A 22,166-nucleotide genomic window follows, 5' to 3' on the forward strand; every position below is an offset into this window, starting at 1 on the left:
CAAACAGAGAGGGAGGGAGGCAAACCATAAGAGACTCTTAAATACAAAGAACAAACTGAGGGTTGATGGAGGGGCAGGGAAGGGGAACGTGGGAGATGGGCATTGAGGAGGGCACTTGTTGGGATGAGCGCTGGGTGTTGTATGTAAGTGATGAATCATGGGAATCTACCCCCAAAGCTAAGAGCACACTGTATATACTATATGTTAGCTAATTTGATAAAAAATTATATAATAGAATGAATCAATAAATAAAGGAAGAGTTTAGTTAAATATTAATATCGCTGTCTTGGAAAAGAGAGTAGTTTATCCTTCTCCAAGAACTAAGGCCTGTCTGTGAATATACATTTAGCTCTATACGTACTTTTCCATAAATGTGTTTTTAAATTAAACCTTAAGATTCTGACCAACATATTTTCTGAAATCAGAGACTTTCTAACACCAAGGAAATATATCAAATGAGGATAATCTAAGGTTATTAACCAAGTAAGGAAAATTTGCTATTAAAAAGACCCATCATCCACACAAAAAAAACATTTCAAAGTGAAGAAAAGCCACCTTCAGATGGCCACATTAATAAGACATCTGTGATCCTGCATGCGGTGTCTTTGAAAGACCTACCTTCCCAAAGCAATAAGTTACGATGGTTGGTTTTTCTGGAAGTACACTTTAGTGGAAAGGTAGAGCTCATCAGAATTTTGCCACGGTATGAAATATTTTGACTGAGGAAAACATTTATATATAAATGGAATTTTTAATGAAGGGGCATTTGTGCTTGTAGAGAAGTTTTAATAGTTTAAAGGATAAGTGGCATGTTAAGAATGCGGCAAGCCGTCAACATTATCGGAAGAAAGATGTTTTTACAAGCGGCTTTTCATTTAAAACAGCTTAAAATATCCTGTGTAACCTTGTGGCCTTGTTTCACTTCTGCAGGCAGATTTGCAAAGAGAGGCCAGAGGGCCAAGTTAGGGAGTTGGTGGAATTTTCCTGTTTTCAGAATTTGAATTTTGTCTAATGGTCCTGTTGCTTTAGTAAGAAACATGAAAGGGGTGTCTGGGTGCCTTAGTCGGTTGAGCGTCCGACTTCAGCTCAGGTCATGATCTTGCGGTCCGTGGGTTCGAGCCCCGTGTCGGGCTCTGTGCTGACAGCTCAGAGCCTGGAGCCTGTTTCAGATTCTGTGTCTGCCTCCCTCTCCACCCCTCCCCTGCTTGCACTCTGTCTCTCTCCGTCTCAAAAATAAATATACATTAAATTAAAAAAAAAAAAAAGAAACATGAAAGGGAATTCAGGCCCTTTGAATAATTGTGTAAGTGTAGCTCCCTCCTGTTTGCTCACCACTGTGAAAATGGGATCGTGCCCAGACAGAATTCTGACATGTGATATATACTATGGCATTCTGGCAAAATGGCTGGTTCAGTAAGACTAGGACACTGTGGGTCAGAACATGCCTTCACAGCCAGGAGGTCGCAGCAGGAAGCAGAAAGGTTCTTAATTCTCACCTGTGTCCAGGTCTGTCTCACAGTTGAGGGGTCTTCAGATTTCCAGAAACTTCCTACAAAACATCTGCCCAGGCAATGTTACTGAGGGCTGATTTGCTTACACTGAGCTTAGTGACAATATGTGAAATATCTTACCTTGTAGATACAAAAATGCACTTTGTCTTTTACACAGTCTTTGGTTTATTCTCATCTTTCTTATTCCCTAAAAAAAAGTTATTAAATCAATTGTGTGTCTTTAAAATAAATTCTTAAAATTGAGAAATTTGGGATATGCTTTATATACAGGGCAAATTCTACTCTATGGAACTGATCATTGAAATGACTTTTTAGTTTTAAAAAGTAAGTTATTAAAAGATTATATTCCCGGACCTCAAGAACTAGAGATTTCGAAAAGCTGGTGCTCACACTTAGTGTTGTAAACTTGTGTTTAAAAAAGAGGTTGTCTGAATTTGATAGAAAAAGGAAAACAAAACGAAACAAAACATCCCCAGCTTCCTTGTTGTTACTTCTCAGCCCTGGGCCTGTTTGTGTTGGTATGAGATTGAGAAGTTTAGCTTAAAAAAATATGTGGTTTTTTGTCATTGTTACTTGTTTTGATTTTTAGGAGGGAGAAAAGGAGATTTACCAGAAATACATTTCTGGTGGATCACAGATAGGGAGTCAAATGAAATTATTGATCAAATATGAAAGGACCAGAAGGAATCCTGCATAAATGTTTTTATGATTTTTAAACATGGAAGTTCTTTGAAAGTATGCACAAAATCCAGATGCTGTGAAGAAAAAGGCTCATATAAACTTTACTGCATAAAATTTTAAAACATCTGTATCTTGAGAAAAAAAATACTAATGACAAGTAGGAAAAGTATGTGAAGCATTATGGACAGAGGGTTAATTTTCTAATACAGAAATTATCACTTGCAATGACTGCATAAAAATAGTGAAGCCAGTTAGTCAATCAAAAAGAAGCATAAAGGAGAAATTGGTTACAAATGGGAAATTTACATGAACAGAAATACAATAATCCATAAATGCACACACACACACACACACACACACACACACACACACAATCTTAATCTCACAACTGAGTAAATAGAACAGATGAGTAGAAAAGTGTTTTGATCTATCAGAAAGGGCTAAGTTAAAAAAAAAATAGCATCCAGTATGAAATAGGGATCTCGTGGTTCATGGCTTCTAGCCCCACGTTGGGCTCTGTGCTGATGGCTCAGAGCCTGGAGCCTGCTTCGGATTCTGCGTCTCTTTCTCTCTCGTCTCTTCCCCTGCTTGCACTCTGTCTGTCTGTCTCTCTCTCTCTCAAAAAATAAATAAACATAAAAAAATATTATAAAAATGCACATGAAGATGTGCATTACAGCCTTGCTTTTAAAGGATTTAAATAAATATTCGTTCCTCTGGGTAACAGAATATTACACAGCCATATAAGGAATAAGGTAGAGCTGTATATACTGACAAAAGAAAATGTCAAAGTATATTTTTTAATTTTTAATTTTTTATTTTAGAGAGAGAGAGAGTATGATGGGGGGAGAGGGGTGGAAGGAGAAGGGGAGAGAGAATCTCAGAGCGGAGCCCGACGCAGAGCTCGATCCTGCAGCCCTGGGATCATGTCCTGAGCTAAAGTCCAGAGTCGGCTGCTTAACTGAGACATCCAGGCGCCCTGTCACAGTGTATTTTTACGTGTAAAAAGCAGACAGGAGGCTGTGTGTATACTCCCCTTTGTGTGTGTTACATATAATTGTACATATAAAACAACAAAATATATATGTATATGTAGACATATCCATACGTGAATACGTGTTTGTGCGGAGAAAATGTCCCCCAAATATATGAAAGTGTGCATAGTGCCTATTTCTGGGGAAGGAAAGCGTATATTTTGTCCTTGATAACTGTTCTGTTGGAGTTTTCACATGAAAGTACTATGTGCTTGTTAAGGTAATTAAATAAGAAGGCCCTTAGACTGAAATCGCCTTAAAACCTTGGCAGCTGACCTAAGCAAATCAAAACTGACGCCAGGGTCAACTGCACTTGAATCTGAGAAAGTGAGACTTCGGAACAAACGATCTCAGTCAACCAGGCTTTTCCAAATAAGACCACCACTTAAGCTATAGCCGATCAAATGATTTCCTTGGTTTGCTGCTGAGTCTCCTCTAGAGGATTCTCTCCTCTAGCTCCTGTCAGGGGAACCTCCTAGCCTGGTGCAGTCAGATTCACAATTTTGACGTCCCTCGGTGTACTTTTTAAGATGGGCACAGGCACTTAGGATCATGTTCCAAGGAGGCTATGGCGATAGGCACTTGTTTCACCCCCGTTTCCATGACCTAGTCCTGCTGTGAGGAGGACCAGTTTTAACCACTTGTCTCTGAATTTCTTTGGCTGGTAAATATATATTACATAGCAACAATAAATAATAGCTTTATACCATTATTGTTTGATTTATTGTCTTTAGAGATATCTTCCCCTGCTGCGGGACTTATGCTTCATCTTTCTCTGCTTTGGTTTCCTCCTTTTAAAGTGATTACATTTATTTCATTTAAAATAAATGCGGTAGCTAATTGAGGTGTTGCATTTGTAAGGTCCTCTGAGGTCGGAATGAGCTAATAGAGGTCACGTTCTTGGAGCAGTGCTTCATATGTGGTTAACGTATTTGATGTGTTAATCACGCTTCTTTTGTATCATTAATATTAGCAATTTACTATTACTTACAGCACCTCCTTGGCCCACATTTGATAGTTATGCTATGATTTCTGGTCCTACTCCTGATTAATTGGTAATCCTCTAACAGATTCTTCCTGCTGTAAGGGGCCCCTTACCTCTAAGAAGACATTAACACTTCCCTGCTGCACTACCTTGCCTTCCTGTGCTTCCATTTCCTGCACGCCTGGCCTGTTGGTCCCTTAAGAGACAGGATTCTCCAGTGTTTGATGCCCTGCTTGCCTCTGGGGTCATCTTTTGTATAATTTTGGCTCTATCACTGTCGCTCTGCTTCCCTCTGCCCCTGAACACCCTCTCTTGTATTTATAACATATGGGCCAAAATCTTCATCTCATGATGCCCCAGTACCTGGTACTGTATGAACTCTCTCGTCTAGACAAAGCTGAAATAAAATATCCACGATGTATATAATAGTTCTGATATAACTTATTGAATATTGTAGTTGGAGCTACATTAAACAACTATTGATTGACAAAATTTTTAATTCATTTTTAAGCTACGGTACCCAAAAGGAAGACTTCCCTAATTTATTAAATTCAAACTAACCATGTTGAAGGGTTTCAGGTGTATTTGCTTGTCCTTGGGCCAATTTCTTAAATCTTCTGTGCCTCAGTTTTCTCCTCCGTAGGTAAAAATAATACTACCTCCCTCATTAGAGTTAAATGTCTAAACGATAATAATTTGGTATTTGTAAGTAGTGTTTGGTATTTGTAAGTAAGTGTTCCGCAAATAACATCTGTAACTAAGGTGAGGATGATGATGGTGATGGTGGTGATGATGGTGATGATGATGATGGTGATGGTGGTGCTGGTGATGGTGATGATGATGGTGGTGTTGATGATGGTGGTGATGATGATGGTGATGATAATGATGGTGGTGGTGGTGGTGATGATGATGATAATGGCGATGATGGTGATGGTGGTGATGATGGTGACGGTGGTAACAACGTCTCGTACTTTTGAACATTGCAAAATTCTGACTAGCTTTATTCATGACCCCAAAAAGCTCACAGCGGCACATTTAGCTGTTTCCCCTGTATCTTAGGATAAGTATACATATTTCAACCAAAATTAATCGCTTGATTTAATTAGATACTTGCTGATGTATGTTGATGGCTTGTTTTCTCGTGTGCAGGCTAAAATCTAGTTTCTTGCAACTAGTTCCCATGTCAATCCCTAAGGGCCAGACTCGCCTAAGCTTATGTCTCTTGTAGTGGGTAAGGCTGTCTCTCTGCTGACCTTTGGGTGTGTGTTTGCAGTGCCTGCATTGGGGCCCAGGACCCTTACTGTGGCTGGGACATGGTGATGAAGAAATGCACGAGCCTGGAGGAGAGCCTAAGCATGACACAATGGGAGCAGAGCACCTCCACCTGTCCCGTAAGTGCGCGTGTTCCCCGGCCTCAGAAAGCCCTGCCCGTGGGCACTCAGCTGTCTTAAATCCTAACCCACACGTCGGTGGTGGCCATGCATTTGGGACCTTTCTCGCACACCCAGTGCTCTCTCAACTCATTCAGCTCTTAGTTTCCACCAGAGCCACGTGGGATGTTGCCATAAGCTTTTTGTCTGCTTTGCAGAGAAATACTTGAAGAGAAAACACTGTTGATTTGGAAATGGGATGTAGTATCTCTGTCTCATTCTTGGATTTTCTCTCCAGAGATTGGTGTGGACTATTTTGCCCTTTTTAGCATGAGTAAAATAGTGACTTCCACACCCATCAATTTCCCTTGGGAGCTATAATTCTAGAAACTGAGATAAGTAGAGCTTTTGAAAAAATAAAGTAAAGGATGTTACTATTGGACTCCAGGCGGGACAGTCTTCTGGATCCTGCCCAGGGTCCCGGGAAGGTCTGGGAGAAACAGCACGATGGCCATTCCCGCTGTGAACCCACAGAAGGAAGAGAAACTCATTTCCATTTGGAGCTAGGTTTTCTGAATCTAGGGAGGAAAACAATTTTCTTTGCCAATTTATCTCTTTGAGGCCTCACTTGTAAGAACCAGCTTAATTTTTTTTTCCCTTTGTCTTTACAACCCTAAATGCAGTGATCTCAGATTCTTTTCTCTGTCCTCAGAGAATATGAGCAGGAACTGTTAGCCTCCATATATTTAAAATGATGAAGTCACTGTGCTGTCACATAGCTGCTGATCTCTCTGACTGTCAGTTCGGGCACACCTCTGCAAGGCAGAGGTGAGAAGAGAAGAGGCACATTCCGGTATCGGGAAGCCCACGCTGTTTTTCCGACGCAGATGTCCGACGCATCTGGACACGCTGTTTCCTATGAAGGGACCTACCCTTTCCATCACCTAAACCACATATTCATGCAGCCTCTCCTTCCAGGGGAAGAAGAAAACCAGGCAGTGACATGGGGAAGGCTAGGATTAGTAAAACCAGCATCCTGTCCCAAATGTGGGCACGAGATAGAAGCCTTTTACTGCAAAGGTGTGATCACCACATCCAGGCTCTGAGCAGAGCTTGACAGATCAATTCGCCGCTAGTCCTTTGGGCTGTTTAGCCTCAAATTTTCTCACTGTTTCTTGAAATCGATTACACAAATGCCAGTGTTTGTGCTGAGTTCTTTCTCGTTTCTGAATAACACTTTCAAAGCACAGAGATGCTCACCTTGAATCTTTGCAGCTGGAGAAAACAGAAATATCTGAACTGTCGTTCTCAATTATGGGCGTGTACTCCCCAAGAATCGGTGCATCTTCTCATAGATGTATGAGCCAGCATTTTAGTGGCAAAAAGGGCAGAAGAATGGAGTAACAGTTCTTACAGGAACAGTTCTTCTCAAGCGGTAAGGCCTCCACTCCAAAACACATGGTTTCGTGGAGATCTGAGACATGCTTAATTATGTAATGGAAAATCGTGACACAGTCACCCACTAGGTTCACAACAAATACATGCGTTGTCTATTTCTACAGGAAAAAAAATGGAGATGACCTAACATTTAAAAAGTGGCCAGCGGGTTGTTACGAAAGTTGTCACTGCTGCTGAGAGCGCAGTTTCTATTTCAAATTCAAAGAAGGTCACAGGGTGATACGGACTTGCCCTGATGGGAGGGCTGTCCCTTCACATCTCCGCTTTATAGAACCATCCCTGTTCTCTGTCTCCGTCTGTCTGTCTCTCTCTATATATACATACATATATGTCTATATATAATATATAATACATACACTTTTGATAAGAATATGCAAAGCCTCCAACAACAGACAGCAAGTTATGTCCCCTGGAGCAAAAGGCAGGACAGGAAGCTGTGCAGTTGTCTGATTTAGATAGGCTGCCATACAGAATGGGAACTCCCGTACACCCAACTACTTGTCAAAAGATAAACTGAGGCATATGAGTTTTAAGAGTTTGTTGAACAGAACTCAATTCAAATCAGGCAGCATCCAACCCAGCAGATAGAAAGGAGCTCTGAGGAGTCGTACAAAACAAAAGACTTTTACAGACAGAAATAAGTGGGAACAAGGAAGTTATTCTAAGCAAAAAAGCAGGTTGCTTATTGCAAAGTTACTTTTCCTTAGTAGATGGCATGGGTCTATCAGTCAGATGAGCTGGCTAGTGCTGCACAGGCATTTCCTGATTGGTTGAAGATTCCTTTTCTGGGAGAGCCAGCACTGTATGTAATTAGGTCAAATCTCAGTTTGGTGACATGGGGCTTAGCATAAGAAATTCCACTTTAGGTCTATAGTTTTGGTTTTTAACAACTATAGTCATCGTACATCTCTTTCTAAAAACCTGTCTCTTAGAAAGAAATGAACTAGGGAATCCTGGGTGGCTTAGTCGGTTAAAGCATCTGACTTTGGCTCAGGTCATGATCTCATGGTTTGTGGGTTCGAGCCCCATGTCAGGCACTGTGCTGACAGCTCAGAGACTGGAGCCTGCTTTGGATTCTGTCTCCCTCTCTCTCTGTCCATCCCTCACTTGTGCTCAGTCTCTCTCAAAAATAAACAAACATTAAAAAATTAAAAAAAAAAAAGACATGAGCTAGATGAAAAGTATTAGCATTATGACAGAGAAGTCTTAGGTATTTTTAAAAGCTATTAAAATGTAATTTTGCTCCTATTTTATTTGTAAATTTTTGACTAAAATAGAAGAAAGGTTTAATTTTATTGGCTAAATCTGTATTTCATCATTTCTGATACACCATTGGTTGTTTTTATTAAGAAAATAAATGTTGCCATAGACTGCAAGATACAAACTGATTTCAGAGATATTTGTATATCTTTATATTTTATATATTTATATATCTTTATATTTATATCTCTTTATAGATATATAAATATCTATATATAAATATTTGTATAGATATTTATATATTTATATATATATATCAGTATATATATAGTGTATGGATAGATACATATATATATGTATACATATACAGCAGTATATATATATATATATATAGTGTATAGATAGATACTCACACATATACTAAAAAATCTTATAATCAGTGAAACAGCTTTTTTTATCTACATGTCTATATCCAAAAGAAATTAAGGTTTATAAGCTGAGTGGTTTTCAAATGAGACCAGAGCATCTTATATCCAATGTAAAAACCCAAAATGAACACTAAAAATGGAGACGGTTTTATGGGGAGCTCACATAATGTGGACGACAATGAGGGTAATGCCAGTCTCTGTGGGAAACTACCCAGTCAGTCTTCACAGATTTCAGACCAATGACGTAGCAGAGCTGAGTTCCCCAGTCAGTGTTGCATTCAGAACATGGACAGATCGTCTGCTCTCTAGAGAGTTCCACTTGGTGCTGGACCCCGGGAAACCCTCCCAGGGTTTCCCCAGGGACTTAGTGCCAGAAAAGACCTATTTTCTATTGAAAGCTCCCTATTTTAAAACATTTATGGATCTCTGTGGTATAGGAGACAAGGCAATAGTGACTGACATATCGATTAATTTCTGGTGGCTTACGTAATTATAATTGAAAACATTATTCTCAGTTTAAGAGATTTGAACTGCTTGAGCAAGATCTAAATTTACAGGTCTGGAGTCATTTGAATATTATTTATGTCCTGTATAACTTGCAGTGTTGCTTGATGAGGATAGTGTAGTCTTAAGAATCGCCCTGAGCTTTATTTATGCCCGAACACCGTCCACATTCTTTGTGGGTACCTCGTTCCCGGTATACATCATACGATGAGTCCCCGTTCCAAAATACATCATGCAATAACCAGCAAAATACGTATACTAAATAAGCACCTCGATGGCTTGCAATAGCTAGCTTCTTCCCAGGACACTGTGTAAATAGCACCTTTAGAGCAAAAAGATCCTTTAGCACGGACTGAACCCAGAGCCTTCCGTTTACATAGCAGCACTGTGGACCAGAGTCGAAGGGGTTGATAGAAGATTCTAAAACTACATTGGGAAAGAAACCAGGACTCGAATCCGGTGCTTCTGACATTATCCTCAATCTACAAGACAATGACATTCCCAGCTGTCAACGTCTCCCCAGAGCAGTGGCTGATGGGTTCACCCAATGACAGGTGACCCGGTGGTCACCTTGCATCTTATGCTCAGATAGCCGGTAAGGCATTGTTTCTGAATTTTGTAGTGAAATCTACTGTAAAAGAAGGAAAAGGGAGCTAAGGTTAATTGTGTGTCTACACCATGTGCTAAGTGGTGTGTTAGGCCATTTCAGTGGATTATCTCATTGGATATGCATGATCACCCCAGGGGTAAGCATCACCGCTTCCGTTTCACGAGTGGAAGACCTGTGGCTCCGAGGCAATAAAGACTGTCCCTATTTGTCTATGTGACTAAGAGGTCACATGCCGTTCCCGCTTAGTCCTCTTCAAAGGTGCTCTCCTTCCCTCGTGTAATTCACTCATGGGGAGAGACTTAGGGAAATTAAGTTGATGTTGTAACGTGGAGACAGTCTGTTCCAAGGGGCAGATCCAATGTCCTGTTTTGTTACCATCTCTGACCAAAGGTGCGTGAAACTTTGGAAATGCATGAAGGAAGATCTTTTGACTTCTGAAAAAACATCCCAGTAGAAAACAGAAGAGTTCACTTGAGTTATAAGAGAATAATGGTTGGAGTACAGTAAGAACTTAAAGGCACACTCCATGGATTTCTGTACCCATCAAATGCATCTACATGCTTGGTTCCTTGGGAATGGATGAGTTGAACATGAGGGATTTAAACATGGGATTACAGGTTATGCTTGTTAGCAAAAATTGAATCTTACTTAGCTAGCACTTAGAAATCCATTATGTCCTAGGTAAAGGGAAATTTGCTATTATACAGTTATGGATAAAAATGTAAGTGCTGGTTTGCACAAGACTCCCATCAGGGAAGGATCTAGAATCACAGAATGAAGTGGCTAAGATCGCAGGCTCTTGATTAGTTTGTTTACACCGATTCTTGGGTCCCTTACAACCAGTACTCTGAATAAATTGAGCCTAAACTGAACCTCAGTTCCCCTGTCTATAAAATGGGATGTAGATACAAAGGACCTTGTGAAGATTCCAGGGTTAACACATAGAAATCACTCGTCACATGCCTGGCATCCACGGAAGTACCTACGTGTGGTATATGCTTTACTATGGTTTAGTCATTAATATCTTATCAAACGAAGCACATACTTCAAAGAGAAAGTCGCTAGGCAGACACCTGGAGATAGCACAACCACAGATAATATATTCTAGATAGCTTTATTTCTGATTTCTGAAGAAAAGTAACAAAATACAAAAAGACGTGCTCGTATGGAGAAGGGAAGCAACAGAACCCATCCCGTTATTCATGGATCTGTTCCTTAGGCAGATCCTCAAAGTAATATACTGAGCGTCAAAAGGAGTGTGTGGTTAAAGTGGGTGAGAGAGCCACCCACTGCCCACGTGCTTTTCTGCGTGTTGCAAGTTCTTCTTGCTCCAGAAGTTAATGGAACCAACTGCAGGGGTCCTGGATTGAAAATCTGCCCTTCAGCATCTGCAGCTACCCCCACTCTTCCCCTGTGAAGCCATCACCATTTACTCTTACTAATGACCGGCTAGGGCCGTTCCTTTTGCTTTCCAGTGTATATTTACTGCAATAACTCTTCTAATTTTTTCTCCCTCATTCCACTCCATTCTTTCATTTACTGTCACTCGTGTCCAATTCTTCCTCTTTTTCTCTGTCGTCTTAGCTCAACTTTTACTCACATACATTTGGAAAGAGAATGTGTGTGGCACCTCTTTGCCTGAAGACTGTTATCTTATGCCAGCGCCCAAACAGGGAAACAAAAGGATGTCTAGTGTGGTGGGTTCTTTCTTTCCCTTTGAGTTTTACTGAGATATAATTGATACAGCTTTACACGGCACCGTGTGAGGTTAAAGTGTTCAACACAGTGACTTGGCTTGCATATATTGTGTAATGATCGCCACAGAAAGTTTAGTTGACACCCATCATCTCATGTAGATATCCCCCCAATTTTTTTTTTCCCTTGTGAAAAAAAGGAGCTCCTCCCTTAGCAACTTTCAAATGTCCCATCTAGCGGTGTGAACTCTATCCATCATGTCGTACGTGACCTGTCCAAGACATATTTATCTTAAAGCTGGAAGTTTGTACCTTTTTAAAAAAAAAGTTTATTTATTTATTTGGAGAGAGAGGATACGCAGAGGTGGGGAGGGAGGGAGGGAGAGAGAGAGAGAGAGAGAGAGAGAGAGAATCCAAAGCAGGCTCTGCACCAGTAACACGGAGCCCAATACCAGGCTTAAACTCAGAAACCATGAGATCATGACCTGCACCTAAACCAAGAGCTGTATGCTTAACTGTGCCACCCAGACACCCCAAAGTTCGTACCTTTTGACCTTCTTTCCCCTAGTTCCTCTCTCCCCCACTCAACGCATCTGACAGCCACAAATCTTACCCCTTTTTCTATGAATATGGGTTCTTTTTAGATTTCACTTGTATCGGATATCGTAGAGTATCTATCTTTCTCTGTCTTATTGCATTTAACATAATGCCCTCAAGGTCCATTTATGTTTTTCCACATGGAAAGATTTCCTTCTCTTTGATGGCTGAATAGTATTCATGTATTTTATATACATATGATATATATATATATATGTGTGTGTGTGTGTGTGTGTGTATGTGTGATATATACATGTGATATATATATATATATGAGATATATATGAATTGCATATTATACATATATGAGGTATATGAGATACCTCCTATATAGTTTTAAATATACTATATAAAAGAGTGGTATATACAGCACATTTTCTTTACGTACTCATCCTTCAGTGGACACATAGGTCGTTTCCGTGTCTTGGCTGTCACAAGTCATGCTACAGTGACTGTGGGGGTGCCACTAACTCTTCAGCGTAGGGATTTGGTTTCCTTCAGCTCTAAACCCAGAAGTAGAATTGCCGGGCCATGTGGTAGTTCACTTTTAACTCCTTGAGAAATAGTGGTTCTTAACTGGGGGAGATTTTGCCCCCAGGGACATCCAGCAAAGTCCGTAGAAACTTTGGTTGTCACAACCAGGGCTGGGGGGCCACTAGCATCTATAGTGGGTGGACGAGGGAGATCACGAATGCACAGGGCAGCCCCCACGACAAAGAATCCTCTAGCCCAAATGTCAATAGTGCTGAGGTTTTACAACCCTGGTCTCATGGACAGGAAAATGCTGACCAGTATTTTCAATTATACCCTCCAAATTGTGAGTCGGGCAATCTTTGGCATGTTATAAAATTTTCTTACATCTACGTTTGCTTTTTCGGTAAAACTCGTAGGCCTAACCAGAATTAAATTCCTTGTGAACAGGGTCTTACAAAGGACCAGTTCTACCCTCCAGCGATGGGGAAGCAGCAGTTTCAGGAGTGATTCTGATGCCCAGTTTGGGGGGGCTGTGGGTGAGCAGCCCTCTTATTTCCTGGCCTGCTTCTCCACAGGGGCACCAAGCAGCGAATTCTCACATAACAGTGTCTGCAGCAGAGAGAGAGAGAGAGAATATTCTGCTTTTATCTGCAGGAAAGTCATTTCTGGACTCCTCTTTCACTCTCCTCTTGAGTCTCCTTGACCAGAATCTGGTCACATGTTCTTTCGTGGGCCCAACACTGGCCCAGGTGAGTGGGGTTCCCATGACCGCCTTAGACCCTCCTGCTAAGGGCACGGCTGGTGATGCCAACCCAGCCCTCCCACAGTTACCTACTGTCTCCCCGGAATGGTAAGGAATGATCCCCATGATGAATGCAAAACCCCTTTTATTCAAAGTGATTCTTTCATAAAAAACCTTCCACCCTGGTTGGTGTTCTTGCCCTTTGGGCTGAAGAAACAGATTCTCAGATTCCCTCCAGGACTGGAAATTAATTTCAAGAGAACGCATGAATTGGACAGGAACCTCAAAGTTGTCAGGAAACAGGCAGTGACTCTGACTCCTCCTCTCCGTGTCTGTCTGTCTGTCTGCCTGCCTGTTTCTGTCTCACTTGTATCTGCCCTGTATTGATGTCACTTCTAATCACCCTACTGATGAATTTAGCTCGCGTGACGTTTACCTTGGTTGTGGGTTTGACTCATGACCGTGAAGCCTAAATATGTTTCCATCACAGTCTGCCCTCTTTCAACATTCTGGATGATTTCTGTCTCCACGATCATTCCTTTGTCATGATCACAGTGGATTTCTCCTGGCCTCACCAGTCTTCGGTTTCTCCATATTCTGTGGGTTCCAGGTTTCCTCAAACCTCCTGTAGCTAGAGAGACCCTAACAGTCTCCATGCCTATTTCCGTCATATGTTAGACAGCGAAACATAGACGAGGTTTAGAAACATAGACGTTTACGAGAGAGGCAAAAGGAAGGGACCAGATGGCTCACAGAGGGTCAAGTCTCCTGACAGTGCTCCGTGCTGGCCTTCATCCCCTTCCCCAGCCACTCTCTGCCCCATGGGCCTGTCCTTCCCAACTTCCAGCTTGCCCCCCACCCGGGCTTGGGTTTAGATAGTGGGAGACTTGGGCAGGAGCAGAGACACTGGGGTATGTCTTCCTTGCTGTCTTCCAGCCTAGGTTGCAGCCCTGTCAGGCTGCCCTTCCCCACGCTCTGCCTCACCCAGTCCCCATAACCCCATTCTTCTCTCTCTCTCTGAAAGGCTGAGGACAGTTACAGGTTTGGATTAAAAGGCACATGGGGGTTTGTTTGGATTTAATGGCCCGTGAGGGGATTTGTTAGCTTGGGTTCCATGTTAAATCAAGTGAAGGCAATGACTGATCCCTTCCTACCTACATGAGAGCCCTTTGGGGCCGAGGCAAGAGGGTGAGCTGGTCAGTGGTAGTGGAGGGACGTGGGAACTCCCAAGTGGCAGGGCCTTTGCTGCTTTAAGAACATTTTGGTGTGAGTGATTAGTGGCTTCAGTCAGCTTGTCATATGGGGCTCGGTTCTCTGAGAAAACACTGAAGGCTCCAGGGAAACTTACGGTCAGAGTACGAGCTGCATTTTTATCCTGACCGAAGCTGGTCATGGACCTTGGAAACGGGGACTTTTTCCTCTTGGGAAAAATCTGCCTTTGAGTGTTCACTGTCACTGTCACTCTGGGTCAGGTCCAGTGAGTCACCTCGAATCCAGCTCTATTCCCTCCTCTTTGCTTCTTCTGGAAAGAGCCCGGCATGGTAGGGAATTCTGGATTTTCGTCCACCTAGTGGATATAAAAGGTTAGAGTGCTGACAAGAAAGCGGGAGGCAGAAAGTGAAACTGTGGCAGTTGGAGGTGACGCACCAGCCACGTCAGCGCACGCGGACACGTTTCATGTGGACTCCGTCCTGCTGTACTTGGAGAAGTGACGGAACAAAAGTAAAGCTCACCTGTGCTTTTCACGCGCAAAATACGGCACTGGCACTTTTCTGAAATGGGGAGGTACGGGGACAGTTCGTGGCCTGGAAAGAACGACCTGCCTCGTCCGTGGAGTCCTGTCTTGCGTGGATGATGAGGCTTCAAACGTGTCACGACTAGGGTAGGGCAGGAAGGAGCAGCTGGGAGCAGCAGAGGGGAAGTGAAAGAACACAGCCACGTTCCGTCTTCTTCGTGTGTCGTGCTAAGAAATACCGACGTTGCCATATTAAAGTTAGGAGGTCTGGACTGTAGGCCTCCTTCTGGCCGTTCAGGGTCAGGCTGCTTTTTCCTGCAGGGTGACTGAGGACTCGGTCCCAGGACTCACGGACCACCCTGGGCTCTATTGTCAGAGGTGACCTGATGTCGTCCAGTCGTCCATGTCCATGGGGAGCTCCGTCCAGCCAGGCGGCAGCGGGCACAGTCCCCAGCGGTCTTCCCAGGTCGGGCGTGCTGGTTGGACGGCCCCTTCTAGGCCCGCACACCCCTCTCAGTGCTCAGAGCCCCTTCCTTGCCCCGACCCGCGGGAGCGGGTTCCTGCCAGGCCCTTCCTTGCCGGCAGGTTACGGTGTGGCTGTGACCGGGATATGCCTACCGGCTACTACAGTCCCGGCTGCTTCAATAGGCCAAAAATTCAATGTTGTTGGCAGTTTGCGCTGGCTGACATTTGAGCTGGGCCAGGTCTTAAATGAAACAAATTGGCCAATCTTTCTTCTACGGGACATAAAAATTCAACAGAGTTGCACATCTGTGATTTCTCACTCCAGTTCTGCTCGTTCTTTGGGTTTCTCGCATTAGTGGACAATTCTGTGGTCGGCTGATGGCCAAGCCCTTGGCATCCTTCACTCCCCTCCCCCGTTGCCCCCTCCCCCCCCCCCTTCCACCCCTCCCTTCTTCTCCATCACGGCCCCCACCAATGACCTCGGCCGCCTTACTTTGAAATCCCTCCCTGTTCATCCCTCTTGAACTTTAACATCAAAATATTCTCAACGTGCTCTGATTGTACTGTGAGAGACTTTTCAATTTTTCTCTCTGTTTACAGCCCTAACCCTTCCTGACCTCCTCTCTTGTGTCTGCTTCCTAGACGAGGAATCTCACCGTGGACGGGCACTTCGGCGCGTGGTCTCCGTGGACGCCCTGCACGCACACCGATGGCAGCGCCGTGGGATCCTGTCTGTGTCGCACGCGCTCCTGCGACAGCCCAGCCCCCCAGTGCGGAGGCTGGGAGTGCGAGGGCCCCCGCATGGAGATCGCCAACTGCTCCAGGTGTGTCCCTCCCGACACTGGTGCCCTCCCCCGTGTGCGGGCGGACCGTAGAGCAGGGGGGACGTCGTCTTCGGTGTGCATCTCCCTTTTTCGGGAGGGAGGTGGCAAGGGACAGGTGCACTTACCACTTAAAAGTTACGTGATCTACTGAAGGAGGTGTGGTTTTAGTTTTTTACTTATTTTATTTATTTATTTTTATTTTTTTAATGTTTATTTTTGAGAGATGGAGGGTGAATGGGGGAGGGGCAAGGAAGACCCGGAATCGGAAGCAGGCTCCAGGCTCGGAGCTGTCAGCACAGAGCCCGACGCGGGGCTCGAACCCAGGAACCGTGAGATCGTGACCTGAGCCGAGGTTGAACGCTTAACTGAGCCACCCGAGCGCCCCTGGGAGGAGATTTTAAATTATAAGTGAGATTGTAAATCTAAACGTGTTTAATGTGTTCATCATGAGATTAGGAAACGTATTTGCAGTGTGCACAATGTTATTGTCTTGTTTGAGGGAAACGTCCATGGCAATCAAAGTCCTTTTCTGGAATACGTAGGCCAATAGCCCCTACCGGTAGAACACGATACATTCGTTGTGAACTGGCCTAATCCAGGCGGCTGTTCGCGGGCCTCCATTTCCTTTGCCAGCATTAGGGACCCCAGTGGCTAGGGGCACGTGAGTGCCATAGGCCCTCCACCCTGCCCTGGCCATTAGGTGCCTCCTGAGGATGAAAGCAAGTCTGAAGTCAGATTTGGCCACACCCAGAAAACTGTGACACAGCCAGTCCTTGCAAATGATGGAGTCGCAGCTCCCTGTCCCTCAGGCACACTGACATGGACACACGCCGAGGTGCTCATGAAGCAGATGTGATGCTTCTGGCGACGTTTAGTCGGGCCGGAGAAATGCAGCCTCTGCTATCAAGGCAGAAGCTACAGGCAAGAGAGCCCCCGGCCTCGCTCCCAGGCCGTGCGAGGTCAGAGGTGCATACACAGTGTCAGCTCGCCCAATCCTGACCTCACTTCCCGCATCAAACGCAAATTATCCCCAGTAGCCCACGTCCTAAGCGTCCCCTCGTGCAGATGCGGGAAACGACATGTGCTGTTTTGCAGCAGACTCCTCCGAGGCGTGAGCACGAGGGGGACGGTTCTGGTAGTTTCGGAGGCTGCCCGTGGGGTCGATATTCCTGGAGCTGGAAAGGAAGATCTGGGGTCGCAGCCAGAGCTCACGTGCCCACGCGTGTGCATGGCACGTTCACCGTGTATGTATGTCTTTGGACAGTTCGAGTTTCCTGAAGCAGCTGTCTTCATGAGCAGCCGCTCATCAGCCCTCCTCAAATAACGTTGATACACTAGATTGCCCCTCAAATACTCGTAGATCGGCATCTAATTGTTTTTCATCAAAAGTTTTAGTACTCGTGGGGTGCTTGGGTGGCTCAGTGGGTTGAGCATCCAACTCTTGATTGCGGCTCAGGTCCGTGATCATGTTTGTGAGATCGAGCCCCGTCCGCATCTGGCTCTGTGCTGACAGTGTGGAGTCTGCTTGGGATTCTTCCCCTCTCTCTGCTCCTCTCTCCTTATCTCGCAAAATACATAAATATTTAAAAAGTTTTAGTAGTTGCAAAGATGTGATTTCTGTTACGTCCCTGTTTAAATGTGTTATGGGCTCTAAACGCTTTAGTGATTTGATAGCCACCTGCCCCTTTAAGAAATTGATGAACAGGCTCTAATTTAACATTCAGAGAATTTACGGTTTTCCTTCTTAAATTTCCTATTTTTATTCTCTTTCCCTTATAGAATCGTATCCTAACATATTACGTTTTTATGTTGAAAAGTCTTACACTGGTCACCATATCATGCTTCTCTGCAACTACCAGAATAACAAATTACATGCATGGAATTCAAAAACAAAATTTGTATTTCTGATAACCATAGGCTTTATGATGAAATATTTTGAATATATGTTTTGAAAATTGCCATATGATGAATCTCAAATACATGAATATTACACGTTTTGACAAATATTTTTTTCACACTTAAAATGTGAGATCTCACTGGAAATTCTTACCTTCAGGCAATTTTTTTAAAACTCCCACCTACTTTTCCTCTTTAGGCACGAGTGCAATTTCTTGCCCAATTTGGGGAGGGCTTAGCATCGATTCCATTCTTACATTTTTATTTTTCTGTCTACAAGTACTGACAGGTATGACTCCTGTAAGTAGATGGAAATATAAGATCATAGCATTTCCACGCAGTTCTCTGGATTCTTTCGAAGTTACCTGCCGAAAGCATGGTGATCTCATGCCAAAGATTGCTGTTATTGCCCTTTATCAGTTGATAACCTGTTTATGTTGGCCTTCAATTTTGTTCGAAGCGAAACATAGCCAAGCACCTAACCTGCAGACCCCCATTTTTGCTTACTCACTACTGTCCAGTCCTTCCTCAGTGTGTGCAGAGTGCATCAGAAAGCCTTTAAGAAGGCTGATCAGAGGCTTCCAATTAAACCTGTTATTCTTTATAGGCACCTTGTTTCACTCAGTGGAAGTGTTGGGAAATTCAAAATATTGCTAGTTCAATACATTTTGCAAGTATGTCTTTGATTACATGCTGTTATCACATCACATCATTTAAATATTTTTTTTTCTTAACACCTTGGAGCTACAGATTGAGGTCATTCAACGTATGAAATGAAAGCCACGATATAAAGGAATTAGCTAAGCCAGACTTTCAAAGCAGGGCCGAGTCAGACTGACAATGGATCTGGAAAATAGGGTTTCATTTTACAATTAAAGTAAACGTTTGAATGTGCATCCTCATGACACCGTGTCACTTCTGAATTCTAATTCTTAGGGAAGGAGAGAGGGAGCCATGGAGAGAGGGAGGAGAGAGAGAGAAACAAAACTAGCCAGTAGGAAGGCAGAAGGTCCAGGGAAGGTCTGGATCCTTGACAGGAGTTTGTCATCTAAATGAAATAGGTTTCTACAGCCTTCTATTTTTCTTACCTATACCTTCCTTTATGGAACTTTTTCTCTAAGAGCAAACACAGCCTGTGCCTGACCTGGGTTGGTCAGGACACAGAGACTTGTGTGCAGGATGGAGACTGGGGAATGTCCCAAGCGCCTACACCTGTGAGGGCAGGCAGGAAGGAAGCGTGGGCCAAGGGAGGACTGCTGTGGGCTGCAGCCCTGAAAAAGGACTCAGCTGAATGCACGGGGAGCCCCGTAGCTGGGACAGCCCTTGATGGTGGTTAGATCCTCTCAGCTGCAGTTCTGAGCCCCCTAGCACCCTGAGCAGCTGGAGAGGCTAGGGCCGCAGTCCGGGGGGGCTTTGACGGTAGCTGGGGGATGGAAGAAGCCAAGTCCTTGCCAGACAGCTCTGTTCTGCTCTCTAGTCGACCTGAGCCCAGAACACCCCAACTCAGTTAACATCCCAGTACCGAATAACCAGGAGAACGATTTCATCAATGATTCACTGGGTTGATTTCCTGTTTCCCCTGCCTATTAATTTGTTGTTGCCAGATTGTTTATTTCACTATAGTCAGTTTGCTCCCCTCCCCTGCACCTTCAGTGCCGTGACCACAGCAGCATCTTATATTTTAAAACAAACATCAGGAAGGCCTCTCAAATCAGTCTCCAAGCTCCCTCCTCACTTGCTTGTTAATTTACAGTATTTCTAAGAAGTATCATGTTGTTTCCACGAGGGTATCTGGAACGCGGAAACCTCTGGGCAAGTCCTCTATGTCATCCCTGACACTGCAGATCTGCGATCGCTCACTAGGAGAGCCCAGAGCGCCAGGGCGCTTCCTGCCCAAGAGGAGAAGCTGTTGGGGGAGGAAGGGAGAGGTGCAAGGGTGCGTTCTGCCCTCCGCTCCCCTTCTCAGGCCAGCCCAGGTCACTCCACGAGGTTGGTAGGAGACCGCAGGACTACACAGATTAGACTATTTGTGTTGTTACGGAAAACAGAGGCGTGTCCACATGGCATTACACGGGGCGCTCTTTCCACCAAACTCAGGTGGTTTCCATCGAGGCATGGCAGACACTGTCTAAAAGTTACAGAGCTGTTACTGTTTGAAGATTATGATCAGTGATGGATATTCTTTTTTACACTGTTCAATGGGAAAGAAAGGACCATCAAGTGCATGACCGCAGCTTGTTTGTGGCTATCTCTTTGGCATTGGTTCCAGTTGACCCTCATCCTCTAAACAGACCTGTAATGTAATTAGCGGTGATTTTCAGCTTAGTAATTGAAGAATGGAACCCATTTTAGTGGTGCTTTCAATGCACGAGTGGGTCGTTTTGGACTGATTCCACCCTCGAAATGGCTCATCAGCTGATCCATGCTTACTTGGTGCTGGTTAGGGGCTGTGTACCACAACGTGTGCTTCAGAGCAACATTGACCAGGACTGCAAAGCCGGGTGCACGTAGACGGTTGCTCTCATGTATTTCCTGACTCGCTATATTTCTGTTATTTATATCCACTTCCATTTACCCACTTCTCTGTATACCACGCGCCCCCTGTATCGTAAGTAGAATATATCACAAAATGTCATGTTTGTTAACAGGTTTAGGAAATGGAGAATTTCCAAACAATTTCGAAAGAAATGTTTTCCTTCACTGACAATTTTGCTAACATATGAAGAAACTTTGGAAGTAAAAAGATCCTTTTATTTATGTTAAAATGGCCATTTTTGTATAGAATCCAATGAATTATTTGGATTTTTTTAAAAAATTGTGTAGGTAACAGGGTATAAGATTCTAATTACCTTTATGAGCAACTTGGAAGGATCTGTCTTTTTTTGTGATTACTTGGTTACATTATCATAAAGCCAATTTCTTATAATATTATGCAGTAAAGCATCACTATTTTATTTATATCATGAAGAAGTTGCAGAAAATAGAGAACTATGAAATATACCAAGAGTTTTCTCAGAGGAATTGTCACTTGAAATTATTTTAGAAATTATATATTCAGATTATCGTTTATATCTTGAGCTTCAGTGGCACAGGGGTGGACCCGCATGTTTTTAAAAGAATGTATAAAGAAAAATAACAATTAACGTCAGTCGTTTTCAGTGGAAATAAAAATCCGATGAGGATAACATATCTATAGAAAGCATATGTCATTAGAGAAATATATTCCACATGCAGTAGACTATTCACATGGGAGTTTGGATTCTGGATTTAACAGATATTTTAACAAATATTTAAGGATTTAATAAATCCTTAAAAATGTTTTAATAAATCCTTAAAAATGCCTACAATTTGTTCTTTAATAATAGGAACTATTAATAATAGGAACTACTAAGGGAGATATCTAAATTACAAACATGCTGAGCACAGGCATTTCAAAGGAAAAGTACAATATTAAACAAAAGAGAAAAATCCCTCTAGCTGTCAGTGGCAATTAACTTTATAAACCACTTTTATACAAGCTGTTTATTTTATTTTAATTTTATATTTTATAAGCCTATCATATTATATATGTAATAACATAAATAGAGTTATGTGCAATTTGCACTCCTTGTTTCTACTCTCTGTATCTTTGTCAAATTGTAAGAAAATAGCCAAGAATCTGAATTTAAAGTATACTTCCTTCAGGATTAAAAAAAAAAATTATAACATTTATGTATTTATTTTGAGGGAGAGAGAGTGTGTGTGTGCAAGCAGGGGAGAGGCAAAGAGAGAGGGAGAGAGAGAGAGAGAGAGAGAGAGAGAGAGAGAGAGCGAATCCCAAGCGGGCTCCATGCACTGTCAGTGCAGAACTCGACATGGGGCTCGATGTCATGAACCGTGAGATCATGACCTGAACCAAAATCAAGAGTCAGACACTTAACCGACCGAGCCACCCAGATGTTCCTGGCTTCCTTCATTT

The 22,166-nt window shown here is 43.3% G+C and overlaps 1 protein-coding gene across 1 annotated transcript in view; it reads left to right on the top strand.

The window, feature by feature from the left end:
• The window catches only part of SEMA5A (semaphorin 5A), a 474,488-nt gene that overhangs the window by 377,589 nt on the left and 74,733 nt on the right, over positions 1-22,166 (top strand). The window contains exons 13-14 of the mRNA XM_049648285.1: positions 5,485-5,602; positions 16,131-16,312. Of these exons, the coding sequence (XP_049504242.1) occupies positions 5,485-5,602; positions 16,131-16,312 (300 nt within the window). The remainder of the gene's footprint in view (positions 1-5,484; positions 5,603-16,130; positions 16,313-22,166) is intronic.

This window comes from Panthera uncia, assembly GCF_023721935.1.
Source record: "Panthera uncia isolate 11264 chromosome A1 unlocalized genomic scaffold, Puncia_PCG_1.0 HiC_scaffold_17, whole genome shotgun sequence".
Classification (NCBI taxonomy): Eukaryota; Metazoa; Chordata; class Mammalia; order Carnivora; family Felidae; genus Panthera; species Panthera uncia.